Source organism: Rhinoderma darwinii, chromosome 1 (genome assembly GCF_050947455.1).
Source record: "Rhinoderma darwinii isolate aRhiDar2 chromosome 1, aRhiDar2.hap1, whole genome shotgun sequence".
NCBI lineage: Eukaryota > Metazoa > Chordata > Amphibia > Anura > Rhinodermatidae > Rhinoderma > Rhinoderma darwinii.
The window spans coordinates 120,776,886-120,795,972 of NC_134687.1; the positions used below are offsets into that span (position 1 = coordinate 120,776,886).

Below are 19,087 nucleotides of genomic sequence, written 5' to 3' on the forward strand. Positions count from 1 at the left end.
CAAAAACAATAGTGAATACAAATCTGATGGACCAACACAATAGAAAACACCAACACAGGTGTGAACCCAGACTTAATATGTCCTTACCACACTGGATTTTGTGATTTTTACAATGCGTTACCCCAACATTATGTAAAGCTCGGTAGAAGTTGATGGCGCTATGTAAATAAATCATAATTAGTAATATGAAAAATTAGCAGAAATATCAATGATACATTTTAATTCCCTTTAACATTGCTAGAACGGTCTGTCACTAGACTATATTGCCATCTGATACAACATAAAAAGGCATAACATACCTTGTTTAACCCAAAGGAAACAGTCTATTTTAATTTTTTCCTCCCAGCATTCCAAAAGCCACAACTTTTTTATTGTTCAGTTGACATAGCCGAATAAGGGCTTGTTTTACATGGAATGAGTTGCATTTTTTAAGCATTTCAATAACCATATAATGTACTGAGAAACTTTTAAAAATGACATTGTTTGGTGGAAATTCCGCCATAGTTTTTTGTGTTTCGTTTTTACGGCCTTCACTGTGTGGTAAAAATTACATATTAACTTTATTCTGTGGGTCAACGCGATACTAAATTTATAAAGTTTTTTTTTATTGTGCCACTACTTTTACAAAATAAAAACAATTTGTTAAAAATACTTTATTTTGTGTTGCCATATTATACGTTTATAACTACACTTTTTTTATTATAACTTTCTTATTTTTGTTTAACCCCTTCCCGACATTTGACGTATGGCTACGTCATAGCCGGGTAGGGGGAAGTGTGAAGCTCCATGTGGGTGTCGGCTGCATCTCACAGCCGACACTTTACAGTAACACTAGTTTAACCCGTTAAATGCCGCGGTCACCAGCGACCGCGGCATTTAAACCGTTAGAAAGAGGCGGGCGACCCCCTATAGCAGCTCATCGTGCCCCCGCAGTGCAATCACAGGGTGGCGAGGATTGCTATGGCAGCCTGGGGCCTAATGAAGGTCCCAACGTCTGACATCTTTGTGCTCCTATTAAGCCCTGCCTCTGGCAGGGCTTAATAGAAGCCTGTCAGAAAGACGATATACTGCAATTCATTAGTATTGCAGTATATAGTGCAAGCGATCCAACAATCGCTGGTTCAAATACCCTAGGGGGACTAATAAAAATTTGTAGGATAAAGTTTTTTTCGATGTACAAAAAATAAAATATTACAAGTTAAAAAAAAACCTTGTCCCATTTCCCTCCTAAAGCATTGTAAAAAAATAAACATAATTTGTATAGCAGCATCCGTAAAAGTCTGAACTATTACAATATATTATTTTTTAACCCGGACGATGTATAGCCTTATGTAACGCCATAATCGCTATTTTTTGGTCACCTCATCTCCCACAAAAAATTGAATAAAAAATGATCAAAAACTTGCATGTACCCCAAAATGGCAGCATCAAAAACTACAGCTTATACTGCAAAAATAAGCCCTCATACCGCTTAATCGACGGAAAAATAAAAAAGTTATGGCTCTCAGAATTTGGCAACACAAAATAAATTTAATTTTTTACACTTAGTTTTTTCCTTGTAAAAGAAGTAAAACATAGAAAAAACTGTATATATATATATATATATTTGGTATTGCCGTAATAGTATTGACCCACAGAATAAAGTTAACATGTTTTAATTTGCGCGGTAAATTCGGTAAAGACAAAGCGCAAAAATCAATGGAGGAATCGCTGTTTTTTTTTCATTTTCTACCCCAAACATATTTTTTTTCACATTTCCTAGTACATTATACGGCACAATAAATGGCTCTACGAAAAACTACAACTCTTCCTGCAAAAATCAAGCGCTCATAGGACTATATTGTAAAAGTTATGGCTTTTGGAAGGTGGGGAGGAAAAAATGAAAATAGTTGATGAATTGTTGATGGAAGGGGTTAATGAAGCTGTGTGAGGGTTTTTTTTTTTTATTCAATACAATATAAAATTTCAAACAAAAACAATTATTTACACATACTTTTCCACCCACCAGTCTGGACTTAGATTAACCCCTTAATGACCGCCGATAAGCCTTTTCACGGCGGTCATTAATGGGCTTTGTTCTACAGGGTGGGCCATTTATATGGATACACCTAAATAAAATGGGAATGGTTGGTGATATTAACTTCCTGTTTGTGGCACATTAGTATATGGGAGGGGGGAAACTTTTCAAGCTGGGTGTTGACCATGGTGGCCATTTTGAAGTCGGCCATTTTGTATCCAACTTTAGTTTTTTCAATGGGAAGAGGGTCATGTGACACATCAAACTTATCGAGAATTTCACAAGAAAAACAATGGTGTGCTTGGTTTTAACGTTACTTTATTCTTTCATGAGTTATTTACAAGTTTCTGACCACTTATAAAATGTGTTCAAAATGCTGCCCATTGTGTTGGATTGTCAATGCAACCCTATTCTCCAACTCTTCACACACTGATAGCAACACCGCAGAAGAAATGTCTCCCGATCTGACCCCCTTAGACTTTTATCTTTGGGGTCATCTGAAGGCAATTGTCTATGCTGTGAAGATACGAGATGTGCAGCAACTGAAACTACGGATACTGGAAGCCTGTGCTAGCATTTCTTCTGCGGTGTTGCTATCAGGGTGTGAAGAGTGGGAGAAGAGGGTTGCATTGACAATCCAACACAATAAAGTAAACAGAGCAGGGAGCCGTGAAATCTCCCTGCTCTCAGCTGCCAGACGTAGCTGAGGGCTGGGAGCGTCCCTGCTCTGCCGTGTGAGATCGATATTAGTATCGATCTCACCCGTTTAACCCCTCAGATGCGGTGCTCAATAGCGAGCACCGCATCTGAGTGGTTTTGGAGAGAGGGAGGGAGCTCCCTCTCATCCCACCGACACCCGGCGATACGATCGCCGAGTGTCTGTGTCTCCGATGGCAGCCGGGGGCTAATAAAGGTCCCCAGGTCTGCCTGTAATGAATGCCTGCTAGGTCATGCCGCAGGCATGACCTTGCAGATGCCTGTCCGTTCTAAACGGACAGGCAGTAATACACTGCAATACAGAAGTATTGCAGTGTATTATAATGAGGATCGCATAGTGAAGTCCCCTAGTGGGACTAGTATAAAAGTAAAAAAAAGTTGAATAAAGTTAATTAAAAAAAAAAATGAAAAACCCACTTTTTCCCCTTACAAACTGCTTTACTATTAAAAAAAAAAAAAACACAATAAAGCAAAAAAGTTGCACATATTTGGTATCGCCGCGTCTGTAACGACCCCGACTATAAATCGATTACATTATTTAACCCGCAACGGTGAACGCCGTAAAAAATAAAATAAAAAACTATGGAAGAATTGCTGTTTTCTGTTAATCCTGACTTTAAAAAAATGTGATAAAAAGTGATCAAAAAGTTGCATCTTCTCCAAAATGGTACCAATAAAAACTACAAGACGTGTCGCAAAAAACAAGACCTTATACACCTATGTCGACGCAAAAATAAAAAAGTTATAGCTCTTCGAATGTGACAATAGAAAAATTTAGAAAATGGCTTGGTCATTAGGGCCCAGAATGCAAGCAGGGGGAAGGGGTTAATCACACGATGCGCTTGTTTTTTGCAGTGTGAGCTGAAGTTTTTCTTTGTACTATTCTGGGTTACATACGACTTCTTCATCACTTTTTCCTTTACTTTTTGGGGAAAGAGTTGTGACCAAAAAACAGCAATTTGGGTATTGTGAATTTTTTTTCCTGCGGAATTCACTGTGTTGGCTTAAATAACATGATATTTTAATGATTCAAATTTTTCTGAACCAGGCAATACCAATTAACTCCGGCTGCTATGGCAACTGCTCGGCACGCTGCGATTTTTTTTTTATTGCCAGGGGCGGAAACCCCCTCCCTCTGCACAACCACTAAGAAGCCGCAGTCGCTATTGATCACGGCATCTGAGAAACTAAATGGTGGCCGTCGCAGAGGGATGTCGGTTGTATAAACAGCCGGCACCCGCTGCGTATATTGTAGGCAGATTCTGAGCCCACGCCATACTGTCCGTGTGCACAGCAGCTTTAGCTATAGTAAAAAATGCTATAAAATATACTTTGGAAAAAAACATTCTGGTTTCTTTTTACTTACTCACCTAAATGTGTCAATGTAAATTGTGCCGCCAGTTCCTTGGCATCTTCCAAATAAGCGCACAATTTGTCAGGCATGAAGTAACTGTGGGAGTTATTTCCAATAGATGGAAGAGCAACCTTATATATGAGAAGAACTTTTCCATCCTGGCTGGTAGTTGAATACAAATCGTATTCTGGAGAAGCCATATTATTTTTGTAACAATAATATTCTAAAAGCATGACAGAGGAGTGGAACTGATTAGGCTTTAAAGAAAAAACGTCTGTTGGCGTAAGCTTTGTTCCAGGGAAGAAAGGGAATGCACACCTTTCTGGCTTTGAATTAGTTGGAATGTGTGGACCACTGAGAACTGCAGGAGAACTTGAACATCTTCCAATAGATTTCGGGCACCCTTCTTCATTATTTCCAAAAGTAAGCAAGCTTCCAGCATTGGAACCCATTTGCCCATTTAAATGTTGTCTAAAGTTAGCTTCCCTATTCATAGGCTTAGCCAAGGTAACTTCAATGTTGGCTCCATCAATACATCTGCCATTCATTACAGACATTGCTGTAACAGCATCTTCTCTTTGAAAAAAATGGACAAATGCATAGTCTTGCAATTTCTTAACACGATCAACAGATCCAGGCTTGAATTTGTTGAATTCTGTTTTAATAGTTTCCTCAGTAGTGGACATCATCAAATTTCTTACATACAAAACTTTCACTCTCTGCATTGTTTCTTTATCAACTTCTTTCTCTGGGTCTGCCCAGTCAACTTGAATAGTACGGCCCCATAATTCCAAAGTCCCTGGAATGTAAATTTAAAAGAAGTTACAAAAATGTTACATATCAATGCAAATTAGGTCAATAGAAAAGCAATCATGGTACTAGTAAGAAATTTAAAGACTGACAGGTTGTGATTCTATTTAGTGATTTTAATAATCATTAATATAATGTTAATGTTCTTGAAGGCATCAGGATTACGGTTAAGGCATTATACACACGACAGAGTCCAGGTGTCAGCTGTTAAAAACACCCATCTTGGTCTGTTTTCGACAGCCGTTTTGCATCCGATCCGTGTCCATTGCGTGTTTCCATTTTTGACGGACGATCGTCACCAGTTTTGCATCCGTTTTTCACCGTCCGTTTTAAAAACGGATGAATTTAATTTGTAATTTTTTTTGGTCCCAACCCACTAAAAACACACACAGGAACGACACGATCGCCCAGTCACCATTTTCTCTTGCTTTCAGATTATAGAGCTTTGTCTGATCACTCTACTTTAGCATTGGTTTCTGGCATTTTCTCTGCTATTTTTGACATGCTACCATGTCATCACAACCGTTGAACTGTGTACTGCAACTTTGGCTGATTTCTCTGCAATTCAGACAGCAACCACAGATGTTGAACGGAAAAACCGAGAAGGATTCAGAAGGTGATAGGCTCTGCGAGGGAGCAAGGACAGGGTAGAGAGTAGGAGACAGGCCACTGTTTTAGGTGAGGGGGGGTGACAGGAGTTGGAGGAAGGGGCTCTTTGTGGGGTCAGAAGGTACCCAGGGCTCTACGATGGTGTCGGACAGGGAATACAAAAGATGGCAGAGCAGGCACAGAAAGTGGTATGGACTACTTTGGATTTGAGGACTACTTTGATGACATTGTTTTTTTTTTTTTATTATTATCAATAAAATAGTTAACAAGGAGTTGTGTGGGGGGGGCTTTTATTTCAATAAAAATATTTTTTTCTATGTCTTTTTTTTTCACTTTATTAATACCACCTTAGGCCTCATGCACACGAACGTTATAGTTTTAACTGTCCACAAATACAGATTCAATGGCTAATGTCGGATTCATGGCGTTCATTACTAAGGCAGGGCTTAGTGTTAACAGGTGAAACCCTGTATTAGTACCTAGAGCCACCAAGGTTAGAATAGAGCCGGGTACGATCCAGTATCCGATCATCTGTACCGTGGCCCTTCCCACCCTAGTAATGCTAGCCTGGTGCTGCTATGTTTATCTTGTATCGGTCTAGCTATGAAAAATGGCGGGTACCACACATTGTTTTTTCTAATTATTAGTTTATTTGAAAAAAAAAACAAAAAAAAAACTTGCAGTGGGGTCTCCCCCATTTTTCATAATAGGCCATATACAACAGTAGCAGGCTAGCATTCTAAGGGTGGTGAAGGCCATGGTTTGTCAGCCTAACAATACCAGCCATCGGCCACCAGTGCCCAGCCATCAACACAGATGGTCGGGTACTGGATCGTACCTGCCCGGCTCTTCCCGGTACCGCTGGTGACGGTGGATATTGCGGTAATAAAGGGGGGGGGTTTAGGGTTAGCCTTTTCACCAGCTAAGGCCTCATGCACACGAACGTAAAAACGCTCGTAATTACGGGCCCATAGACTTCTGTTGGCCACCTTCCCATTTGCTTACGGGAAGGTGCCCGGGCCATTGAAAAATATGGACCATGTCCTATTTCAGGCCGTAATTACGGCCTGTCCGTGGCCTGTTATTTGCTGCCTGCTGCTACTCGCATCTGTAGAGTAGTCTAGAGGGTCCACTACCCACTGGATATTAGACTATTTCTGTCAATCACTTAATAGTACCACCCACTGGATTCCGAAAGCCAGAATGAGCAGAGATTTTAATGAATAAAATAAAAGTTATACTGAATCTTCTCCCACCAAAATATATATCAATCTGCTCAGCTCCTCCTCTCTAACATGCTGCCTGCAGATTGGACTGAACGTTCTACATGACACTTTCCCTTTTAGTCATGTCCTGTAGCTGTGATACACTGTGTGATCTGACACTTTTGTATCATAACCAGCATTAACTTTTTCAGAACTTTCAAAACATTGTGCTACAGTAGCTCTTTTGTGGGAGTTGATTGGATGGGCTAGCCTTCACTCCCTATTCGCATCAATGGGCCTTGGGCACCCACGACCCAGTTGCCAGTCAACCAATTGTCCTTCCTTGGAGCACTTTTGGTAAGTACGAACCATTGCATACCAGGAACACCCCACAAGACCTGACATTTTGGAGATGCTCTGAACCAGTCGTCTAGCTATTACATTATGGCTTTTGTGAAAGTCGCTCAGATCCCTACACTTGACAATTTTTCCTGCTTCTAACACATTAACTTTAAGAACTGACTGTTCACTTGCGGTCTAATATATCCCACTCCTTGATACCCATTGAAATGATATAACCAATGTTATTCACTTCAACTGTCAGTGGTTTTAAAGTGTACCTGACCTTTCATTTGACAAGCTGTCATATGTGTGTACATGAGAATTTACACTATTTATGGCCATTAAAGGACTAATGTTGTGCCTGTGGTCGCTCACCGCCGGCACATTCTACTTACCGGCAGCCGCGACATCAGTACAAAATCTTCATGACGGTGTCTCTCTCCCCATAGACGCCGGCACACACGGCCGGAGGTTCCTCACTGAATCCTGTATGGTGCACGCGCTCGTTTCCCGGCCTTAAAGTGCCAGCGCGCGCACCTGTGCAAAGTTCTCTAATCAATCCCTAATACATTCTGGACTTTAAAAAGGGCTCTGCCTTTCCTCTTATTGCCTGTTGTGTCTGGGATGTTAGTCTTTGCAAATGGTCCCCTAGTCGTATCCTGTATCCAGTGTCCCCGTTTCCTGTATCCAACAATTGTGTTTGATCCAGTGCATTATCATATGTCAGCGTTGAGTGCCATCTGTGCCAAGTGTCTGCTACGCCACTTCTTTGCTATGCCATGTGTCTGCCACGCCGAGTGTTTGCCAAATCATCTATCCAGGTACTCTTGTCCTAGAGACTGTCATTAACTTTTATTTTGCCAGCTGCTACTCCGCTACGGCGGAGCGGCCTAGTGGGTCCACATACACCACAGTCGTGACAGTACAATCAGGCCATGGATCCCGGTGGTCAACCTATAAGTGCGGTCCAAATGATGCAAGCCGGCATGTGTGACCTCCGGGCATGCCAGGATCAACTATTGCAGGCGGTAAACTCTGTAATTAACTGTTTGGTCCCTCCTCTGGCTGCTACCACTGCTCCACCACCTGCTATCCCTCCTGCCTGTTAATGGTTGCCTCTACCCCCGGGCATCCTAAAACTTGTAAAGGTTTCATTAAACAGTGTACGATTCACTTCAAGTTACATGCCCGTCTCTTCCCCCCTGATGAGGCCAAGGTCTCTTTTATTATTTCTCTCCTCTGGCAAAGCCCTGGCATGGGCCAACCCCATCTTGGAACAAGAGGGTCCGTAATTCTCCGATTTACCACTGTTTTTAGAGACTTTCCGTACAGTGTTCGAGGAACCAGGTTGAACATCCTCTGCAGCTGCCTCACTGCTGACCCACAATCAAGGGGAATCAACTGTAGGGGAGTACGCCATCTCCTTCCATACACTGGCGGCGGAGCTGGTTTGGAATAATGAGGCTCTAGTGGTAACTTTGTTAGGGACTATCTCCACGTATAAAATATTAACTGGCAGCTCGAGAGCTTCCCTCTACTTTGGATGCTTTGATACTGCTAGCAACCCTGGTCGATATGAGGATCCAAGAGCACACTTGTGAAGTTCGCCGGGAGAAGAGAGCTTATCAATTTGCACCCAAGTTTCAAAAACCTCTTCTGCCTTCACCTGTTGTATCTCTGGAGGAGCCAATGCAAATAGACAGACTCAGACCAAGAGCGGCAACGCAGACATTCTTCTGCATGGTGTCTATATTGTGGTCACAAGGGACATTTTGTGCGCCATGCCCTCAGAAACCGGGAAATCTCCAGCATCTAGGGTTGAGTGGAGAAGAAAATCTACCCAGGCTGCTAAACTCCCCCAGAATGTCTATTCCTGTATCAAATGTCACCAGTGAAGGATCACACTGTGAGTCTGCTGTCATGGATTTCGGAGCGGCTGCAAATATTATCCAGCAGGACTTAGTTGATAGTATCCACTTCACCAAAGTTCCTCTGGAGAAACCCCTGGCAGTCGCCTTTATAGACTGACAACTTCTGCGTGACCATATCCTGTCTATCCACAAACCACTAAGACTACAGATAGGAGTCCTTCATTCAGAGCTGATTGCTTTCTATGTCTTATCCAAAGAGGTCAACCCCATCCTGCTGGGAATGCCTTGGCTTTGTCAACATGCTCCAGTTCTTGTTTGGACCTCTGGAGAGGTCCTCCAGTGGGGACCCCAATGTCTGCACCGCTGCCTGTCTCAGGTTCATCCCGTTCTCTCTCCACTACCACAGTCACTCTCTGGATTGCTTCCACAGTATGCCAGCTATGCTGATGCCTTCAGAAAGAAGGAGGCAGAGGTCCTTCCTCTTTATCTTCCATATGACTGTCCTTCCTGAAGCCTCACTCCCTCGTGGACAGGTCTACCCGCTTTCCTCGCCTGAAACCCAGGCCACGTCGGAGTATGTCTAGGAGAACCTGGTGAGGAGGTTCATCAGGAAGTCTACTTCACCAGTCGGAGCTGGATTCTTCTTCGTGGAGAAAGAGGATGGGTAATCAATGGCCAGTCCCTCCAACTATGCATTGATTACCGTGGGTTCAACAAAGTCACGGTAAAAAACAAGTACCCCTTGCCGCGTATCTCTGAGCTCTTCCGACAGCATTCGTGGAGCTAAGGTTTTCACGAAGTTAGATCTATACAGGGTCTATAACCTGATTCGTATACACAAGTATGACGAATGGAAAACCACATTTAACACCGAGACGGTCACTACGAGCATCTTGTCATGGCATTTGGACTATGCAACGCGCCAGCGGTGTTCCAAGAGTTTGTGAACGTCTTCCGCGATCTTCTGTATGTGTGCGGTGGTATATCTGGATGATATCTTGATCTACTCACCCGATCTGATGACGCATCGGAAGCATGTACGCCAAGTCTTGTTGCAGCTAAGGGGGAATAAATTATATGCGAAACTGGAGAAGTTCGTATTTGAAAAGTGGTCCTTTCCCCATCCCGGTTTATATGGTCTCCGTTCGTGGCCTTCAAATGGATCCGAAAATGTGAAATCCGTCTTGGAGTGTCCACATACCCAGGGCCTCCGAGCTATACAGAGATTTCTTGGATTTGCTAATTTTTATCGTCTGTTCATCCCTTACTGCTCCCATCTCAGCTCTTACCAGAAAGGGAGCGAACGCTAAGGACTGGACCCCTGAGGCAGAGTCAGCATACCCAACCTCAAGAGCACCTTCACTTTGCCTCTGTTCGTCGCCATCCTGATGTTACTCAACAGTTTTCCGTGGAGGTTGATGCCTCTTCCATTGGTGCTGGAGCACTCCTGTTTCAAAAAAATTCCAAGCATAAGGCAGTATCTTGCGGATCCTTCTCCAAACTCTTCTCTCTTGCTGAGTGCAACTACTCCATTGGGGACCGAGAATTGCTCGCTGTCAGAGTTGGCCTTGGAAGAATGGAGACACCAGCTAGAGAGGTCTGCTCATCCTGTCATCATCTACGCCGATCACAAGAATCTTGCATATCTGCACAGCGACTGCACCCTCGTCAAGCTAGATGGTCGCTGTTCTTCCCCAGATCTCAATTTCTCCTTCATTTCCACCCTGCGGATAAAAACATTAAGGCCGATGCTCTGTCTCAGTCATTAGAAACGGACGACTCTCTGCAGATCAAGGACATTCCTCCTGGAAAGACTTTTGTCCGTACTGCTGACAGGAAAATAATTCTTTGCTGCGGGCATAATTCCAAACTGCCCTGGCATTCTGGTGCACACAAGACTCGGGACTTTATTGCTCGTCATTATTAGTGGCCCTCGCTACCTAGAGTGGTCTTGGACTTTGTTTCCTCCTGTGCTAATTGTGCCCTAAACAAGTCTTCTCATTCCAAACCTGGTGGTCTGCTGCAACCTCTACCGGTGCCTGATGCTCCCTGGCAACACATTGCCATGGACTTTATCACTGACCTTCCCCCTTCTGCTGAATGTACTACGATCTGGATAGTAGTAGACCGTTTCTCCAAGATGACACATTTTGTTCCTTTAACAGGCCTTCCCTCAGCTCCTCGTCTGGCAGATCTGTTCATCCAACACATCTTTCGTCTACATGGACTTCAGGGTACAAGTTCATGTCTAAATTCTGGAGAGCCCTGTGTAATCTTTTAAATTTGAAGCTGGACTTTTCTTCTGCCTATCATCCACAGTCTAACGGTCCAAGTGGAAAGGATCAACCAAATACTAGAGAATTGTCTCCGTCACTATGTTTCTGTCCAACATGACAATTGGGTACAGCTTATGCCTCGGGCCGAATTCTCTTACAACAACCATACAAGTGAGTCTACTGCTTCTTCTCTGTTCTATATTGTATATAGTCAGCACTGAAAAGTTCCTCTTCCGGTGCCAATTATGTCTCAAGTGCCTGCAGCCAATTCTTCATTTTGGACTTTTCTTCACATCTGGCAACAAACCAAGTCTGCGATACTTCAGGCAGTTAATCGCATGAAAGCATATGCCGATAAGAGGAGAAGGGTTCCTCCTCAGTTTCTCCCTGGGGTCAAGGTCTGGCTAACTTCAAGGAACATTCGTCTAAATATCCCTTCCCACAAATTCACTCCCAGGTTCCTTGGACCCTTCGAGGTGTTGCAAGAAATAAACCCTGTGTCCTATAAGCTTCGGTTGCCTCCTACTCTTAAAATCCCCATCTCGTTTCAGGTGTCTCTCCAAAGGCCTGTGGTCCTGAATCATTAGAGCAAATCCCATGGTCCTGCAGTTGCTCCCAGCGGTTCTTATGACGTCTTTGAGGTGAAGGAGATCCTGGACTACAAGAGAGCAGGAGGAAAGACTTTCTATCTAGTGGACTGGAAAGGGTTTGGTCCTGAGGAGAAGTCTTGGGAGCTTGAAGAGAACACTGATGCTCCAGCTCTCATTAAGAAGTTCCTCTTACGCTCTGGACCTAAGAAGAGGGGGGCTACTGTTGTTCCCGCAGAGCTGACCACTGGCACATCCTACTTACTGCCAGCCGCAAACGCAGGACAAACTCTTCATGCTAGCATCTCCCTTCCCAGAGACGCAGGCACACACGGCTGCAGCTTCCCCACTGAAACCTGTAGCCTGGGCGCACGCTTGTTCGTTCATGGCCTTAAAGGGCTAGCGTGCAGACCTGTGCAAAGTTCCATATTCCCTAATACATTCTGGACTTTAAAAAGGGCTCTGCCCTTCCTCTCCTTACCTGAGCGTTGTTGTGTCTGCCCATGTTAGTCTTTGCAAATGGTCCCTTAGTTGTTTCCTGTATCCCGTATCTAATAATTGTGTTTGATCCAGTGCGTTATCAAGAGTCGAGAGTGTCTGTGCCAAGTGTCGTCTGTGCCAAGTGTCTGCTACGCTACGTGTCTGCCACATCATCTACCCAGGTACTCTTGTCCTAGACACGGTTATTGACGTTTGTTTGGCCAGCTGCTACTCCGCTACGGCAGAGCAGCCTAGTGGGTTCACATACCCCACAGCTGTGACAACTTGAATCCAGCACTAAGGTGGGATATAACACTCACTAGGAAGCTGCAGCATCTCCTTGTGTCTCTCTCTGCCTCTCTCATTCTGCTCCTCCATAGACTTCTATGGGCAGCTGTAACCTGATCCCTCAGTCAGCTAATAGCCCGACTTGTATTGAGGAAATGGACATAGTAAATTCAGAGTGAATGAACAGTTAGGAGACAGGGGGGGGGGGGGGGATAAGGAGCTAGATAGTTGGAGAAAGAGGCATTTATTTTAATTTTATTTTCTAATAAGATTTATTACGTTTCTTATTTTCACTTGTACTATTGATTTATGCAGTTTGTTTAACAGTTAGTAACCATTTAAGGTTATGGCTGAAAGGAATAGAACACACACACACACACACACACACACACACACACACACACACACACATATATATATATGATGTGTAACAAGTGATGTGAGAAGTCTCATGTAACTGCAGCTAGTTACATGAGACATATCACATAACTATGTAATAAAATTTTAAAATAAACAAAAAACACCAAAAAACAGACGATGTAATATGTACTCACAGTTCTCTGTATCTATGGGTTTTAAACTACAATCACGGGCAAAAATTAAAGTTTACCTCACCTAAGAAGAGCTATTCTAGAGATCTGCTGCTATACACCTCTAGGCCACAGATGACACCTTTGCAGGGCCATTACCCATGATCAGAACTATCAAGAAAATGGCTGCTAACCAGCAAAGAGAGGAATTTGTTATACAGACTCTCAGGTAGCTTGACAAGATTGATTCAGCCACGGCCTAAAATAGGATGGTAGGTAATCTTTAAAGTGGCATAACAGAGGATTTTCAGTTTTTGCCAAAAGTTACACTTAAAGGGGTACTGTGAGATTGTAACATTGATGGCCTATCCTTAGAACAGGCCATTAATGTTTGATTGGTGGGGGTCTGACCCACCATTCATTGTTTACCCTACGAGCAGCTGTGCATGGAACTGCAGCATTTAAATGCACATTTTCTCTTGCTTACTGAAGTGGTGGGCTCTTTCTGCGCCAGTTAGATGTACTTACTCCTGCTATTCCTCCTCCCCTCATGCTCTTTTACTGAAACCCTTGTCTTGTATTTACTATTTCGCTAAAGAAAGAGTTTTTTGGTGACATAAGAGTTCTGAACATTTATAGAAAGAGTATAGGAAGGGAAAGAGGAACTACAGGCTTCTGGATGGTGACGAAAACGGCACTTTCCTGTAATAATATATTCAAAATCTTATTGTATATACGTTATACTGGTTTATGCAAAACAATTAAAACATTAGGTACGTATACTTTAAAATGCATTAAAGGGGTTGTCAAATTTGGGCAATTTCTTTGTTGTTAGAAGGGGCCCCACTGATAAATTGGTCACAGGGTGTCCCACTGCTTAGACCCTCAGCGCTCAGCTGTAATCTGAGGGAAAACAAGACAGCAATGGTTCAATATCCCTGACGTAACCCGGCAGAGGACATGAAACATTACACAATTCCCAATTAACTCAATAAGCTGTCTGAGTAATGCATGGATGTGCTAAGTTCCCGAGTAAAAGTCGCACATTGTAGCTTCTGACCACACTAGCTAGTATATGAGGGTCCTGACTGGGAGCACTCTTTGTTACTTAAAAATTACTTAAAGAGACTCTGTCACCACATTATAAGTGCCCTGTCTCCTACATAAGGACATCGGCGCTGTAATGTAGGTGACAGTAATGCTTTTTATTTAAAAAAACAACCTATTTTCACAACGTTAGGAGCGATTTTGCTTTATGCTAATGAGCTCTCTTAATGCCCAAGTGGGCGTACTTTTACTTTCGACCAAGTGGGCGTTGTACAGAGGAGTGCATGACGCTGACCAATCGGCATCATGCACTCCTCTCCATTCATTTACACTGCACTAGCGATATAGATATATCACTATGTGCAGCTACATACACAAGCCCTAACATTACTACAGTGTCCTGATAATGAATACACATGACCATCCAGCCTGGACGTCATGTGTATTCAGAATCCTGACACTTCTGACTCTTTTCTGGGAGATTCCAGCAACGGATACGAAATCTCGCGAGATTACGAGGTAAACGAGATTTCGTATCCGTTGCTGTAAATCTCACAGAAAAGAGTCAGAAGTGTCAGGATTCTGAGTACACATGACGTCCAGGCTGGATGGTCATGTGTATTCATTATCAGGACGCTGTAGTAATGTTAGGGCTTGTGTATGAGGCTGCACATAGTGATATAACTATATCGCTAGTGCAGTGTAAATGAATGGAGAGGAGTGCATGATGCCGATTGGTCAGCGTCATGCACTCCTCTGTACAACGCCCACTTGGTCGAAAGTAAAAGTACGCCCACTTGGGCATTAAGAAAGCTCATTAGCATAAACCAAAATCGCTCCTAACGTTGTGAAAAAAGATCGTTTTTTTAAATAAAAAGCATTACTGTCACCTACATTACAGCGCCCATCTCCTTATGTAGGAGACAGGGCACTTATAATGTGGTGACAGAGTCTCTTTAACAGGATATTTGAAAATGCATTAACCAAACAACCAATTTAAAGTGTAACTCCAACTATGAGCGTTCTTGTGATTTGTAGGTGCAAAATTTTGTGCCCATTAATTTCTTAATATATCTTTATAAGGGTCAGAGCACTGTTATTCTCTTACAGAGCTTCATCCCTGCACACCTTTTACCTTTACACAGTCATTGTTACAAGATAAAAATATTTCTGTCTGCAGCCACCACTAACTTCCTGCATACAGATTAAATAGGAGCTGTATAAGCTCTAGGCCTCATGCACACGACCGTAAAAACACCCGTTATTGTATAACGGGCCCATAGACTTCTGTTAGCCACGGGTACCTTCCCGTTTTCTCACGGGAAGGTGCTCGTGCCGTTAAAAAAATAGAACATGTTCTATTTTTTATTTTACGGGCCGTGCTGCTATACTTTATAATGGGAGCACGGCTCGGAAAAGCGGCCGGCTGCCCGTGCCCAGCCGTGCTCGTAATTACGAGCACGGTCGTGTGCATGAGGCATTATACGGTAAGCAGCTGTACACAGAGAACTTTTATCATTGAACTCCATAGCTGTATGAAAGAAGCAGGGGATTTGTATCAGAAAGGTGAAATTTAGACCCCTAAAAATACATATTATGAAATTGATCAGCCCAGACACACCAATTTTCTATTAAGGCCCCATACACACGAACGTGTTTTTGCGTCCGCAATTCCCCCGAAAATGCACGGGAGAATTGCGGACCCATTCATTTCTATGGGCCCATACACACTATCCGTGTTTTGACGGGTCCCCGCATGTCCGCAAATCCGTGCCGCACAAACTCAGGACAGGTCTTATTACGGCCCGCAAATTCGATGCGGACATGCCCATAGAAGTCAATGGGCCCGTGGAAAATACGGGTACACCTCCGTGTGTCAACCGCAGTTTTCGGATTTGCGGAAGTGTTGCTAGGCGACGACCGGGAATGAGTTCTGTCGTCATCCTGTTTTACCTAGGCTTTTTTTTTTATCCGCATTTTGCGGATTACATACGGATGAACTGCGGATTACATGCGGATGAACTGCGGAGGACATTTCACGGAACACGGTCCTGGAATTTGCGGACCAGAAAAACACTACGGTCGTGTGCATGAGGCCTAAGGAGCCGTATATTCCTTATAGAAGAAAATGGAGGCTGAAACATGGTATATCATATGTGAATCATTTTCAATGAGCTAGATATTGGTCGTCTGTTAGTCAATATAGAAGAAAGTAATCACCTGGAATCAGTTTCCTTCTTGCCATTGCAGCTGCTCTGTGAGATTCAAATTCTACAAACGCAAAGCCTCGGTTTTTTGTTTTGTCAGTTGCACTTGGATACACAATGACATCCACTACTCCTTCTGCAGCTTTCTTCATTTTATCCAAAATTTCTGCTTTCTTCTTTTCTTTTGGAATTGCACCAATATAGAGTCTGCAGTTGTCTAAGCTAACACAAACTCCAATGAACTTGCCAGGACGGATCTCATAATTATTTAGCATTCGAATAGCCAGCGAGGCTTCATCCTTATTTGTATACATAACAAAAGCATAACCTCTATTTTCACCACTAAATTCCATCATTAACCTAAATTCGTAGATTCTTCCAGCTTGTTCAAATACTGGGACAAGTTCATCTTCATACAGGTCACGGGGAATTTTTCCAACAAATACTTCACAGCCCCGAGGTGGAGGCAGACCTTCCCAACCTGGAAGATTAACTAAATGTTATATATCAATTTTAAAAAAAAATCACAGAAAATTGCAATGTAAAGTAATTCCATTTTTCCTTATTGCAATTACTTTGTTTTGTCCTTTCGTGTGTTGATATCCAGCACTCTCATTAACCATTTCCCGATGCATGACGTATACTTACGTCATAGCCGGGTAGGGGGAAGTACGAAGAAGGCTCACAGGCTGAGCCCGCTCCAAACAACGTGGCTTTTGGCTCTATATTCCGCATGTTTAACCACTTAGATGCCCCAGTCAATAGCAACTGCGGCATCTAAGTCGTTAGAAAGATGGAACGATCACTTGACAGCCCATCGAGCCTCCCCACGACGCGATCGTGGGATGCTGATGGTTGGCATGGCAGCCTGGGGGCCTAATGAAAGCCCCCAGGTCTGCCATCCTTGTACTCCTATTAAAGGGCTTGACCAGTTAATAATAAATGTTACTGGCCTTGTCATGTAATAAACGTTATACTTTTATAGTTTTATATAGCTGTTTGTTTTATCTTTATGTGGCAACTTTATAGTAGTTGTGGTTTTGATTTTAGATAAAACATTTTTACTATTGTGTGCAGATTTTTGGCGCCTGTTTAAACAAACTAATTGTACACGCCTATATGCCCCAGAGGAAGCCAGGAGGGGGAAACCCAGGGTCGATCTGCAGTATTTGGCGTGCCGCATGTTATTCTATATCACATATGCCTTTTCATTTTATTCATCTTGTGAGCATGGAATAAAAGCGTGGAGGTTTTCAATTTCCCAAATCTATTGAATTATCTGATCCTTTTTTCCTGTTTGGAGCTATAGATCAGTGACTGAGTAATACCAACAGTCAGACCGCTGCTATATTGCTTGTGGAACTACGAGGTCAACAACGACAGAGAACACGCAAGTGGAAATTGGAACTGTCTTTTTGTATACAGGCTGGGGGATAGGCGGATCCTCTGTGGACACTTCGGACTGTTTTTGTAATAACCATTTGTAAAGAAATTCATACTTTTACGTAATAAATAGTCCTGACATTTGCGAATACCATCTCTGCTTCAAATCTCCCTATTTACTTAAAGCGCTACGGGGTGAAGATGAATCTAAACAGTCGAGGCTACAGTAAATCTCATCCCTTCTGCATCATAGAAGTAGCAGTTATGTGATGTAGGAAGCACTTTGCAGTTCAGTGTAAGTAAACACTATTATATATATATATACATATACATACACATACACACACACAAACCGTATTTTGTACTACTTTTACAAAGAAAAATCTATTGGTTAAAGAATTATTTGCTCGGTTTCACCACATTCTGAGAGCCATAACTTTTATATTTTTTAATCGTTTGAGCGGTGTGAGGGCTTATTTTTTGCGGGACGAGCTGTAGTTTTTATTAGCACCATTTTTTGGTACATACAATTTTTTTTATCACCTTTTATTTAATTCTTTTTAGCATTATGGTAACCAAAAAACAAAGATTCTTGGGTTTTATTTATTTTTTTACGCCGTTCATTGTGCGAGTCAAATAATGCTATATTGTAATCGTTTTGGACTTTTACGGATGCAGCAATACCATTTTTTTCTTTTTTTTTACATTGTGCTTGGGGAAAGAAAAATCAAAAATAAAAAAAATCGGAAAAGGTTTTTTCTTTTTAAAAAACTTTTTTTTACACGCCTGAAAATGTATCTACGTTTTTTTTTTTTACACATTTTATTACTTCCCCTAGGGGACTTGAACCAGCAATCATTAGATCGCTGGTACAATACACTGCAATACATGGATGAGTTCCGGAAACAGCGTAACTCGCTGAGCTACGCTGTTTCCGTAACTCCCATAGTAGCGGCAGTTACGCTGTGCTACGCTGTTTCCGTAACTACTATTCAGTTCTATGAAGTTCCGGAAACAGCGTAGCTCAGCGAGTTACGCTGCTTCCGTAACTCGACCATGTACGCTGTTTTTGTAGCTACTTCGTTCCGGAAACAGCGTAGCTCGCGGTTTTACGTTGTTTCCGTAACTCCCATTCATTTCTATGTGAGTTACGGAAACAGCGTAGCTCAGCGAGCACTCGGCTGTTTACGTAACTCCCGACCACCTTACCAGGAAGTGGCCAGGAGACATCACAGCTGGGTAAGATAGAATGGGGTTTAGGGTGGGACCCGCATCTATCTGACATTTATGACATATGCTGTGGATAGGTCATAAATGTCCTTCATGGGAAGACCCCTATAAATGCCCCGGTTGCTATTGACCGC

The 19,087-nt window shown here is 42.7% G+C and overlaps 1 protein-coding gene across 1 annotated transcript in view; it reads right to left on the reverse strand.

Moving 5' to 3' along the window:
- The window catches only part of RBM46 (RNA binding motif protein 46), a 43,127-nt gene that overhangs the window by 4,554 nt on the left and 19,486 nt on the right, over positions 1-19,087 (reverse strand). The window contains exons 3-4 of the mRNA XM_075860322.1: positions 16,354-16,821; positions 4,105-4,887 (exon numbers count right to left, since the gene is read on the reverse strand). Of these exons, the coding sequence (XP_075716437.1) occupies positions 4,105-4,887; positions 16,354-16,821 (1,251 nt within the window). The remainder of the gene's footprint in view (positions 1-4,104; positions 4,888-16,353; positions 16,822-19,087) is intronic.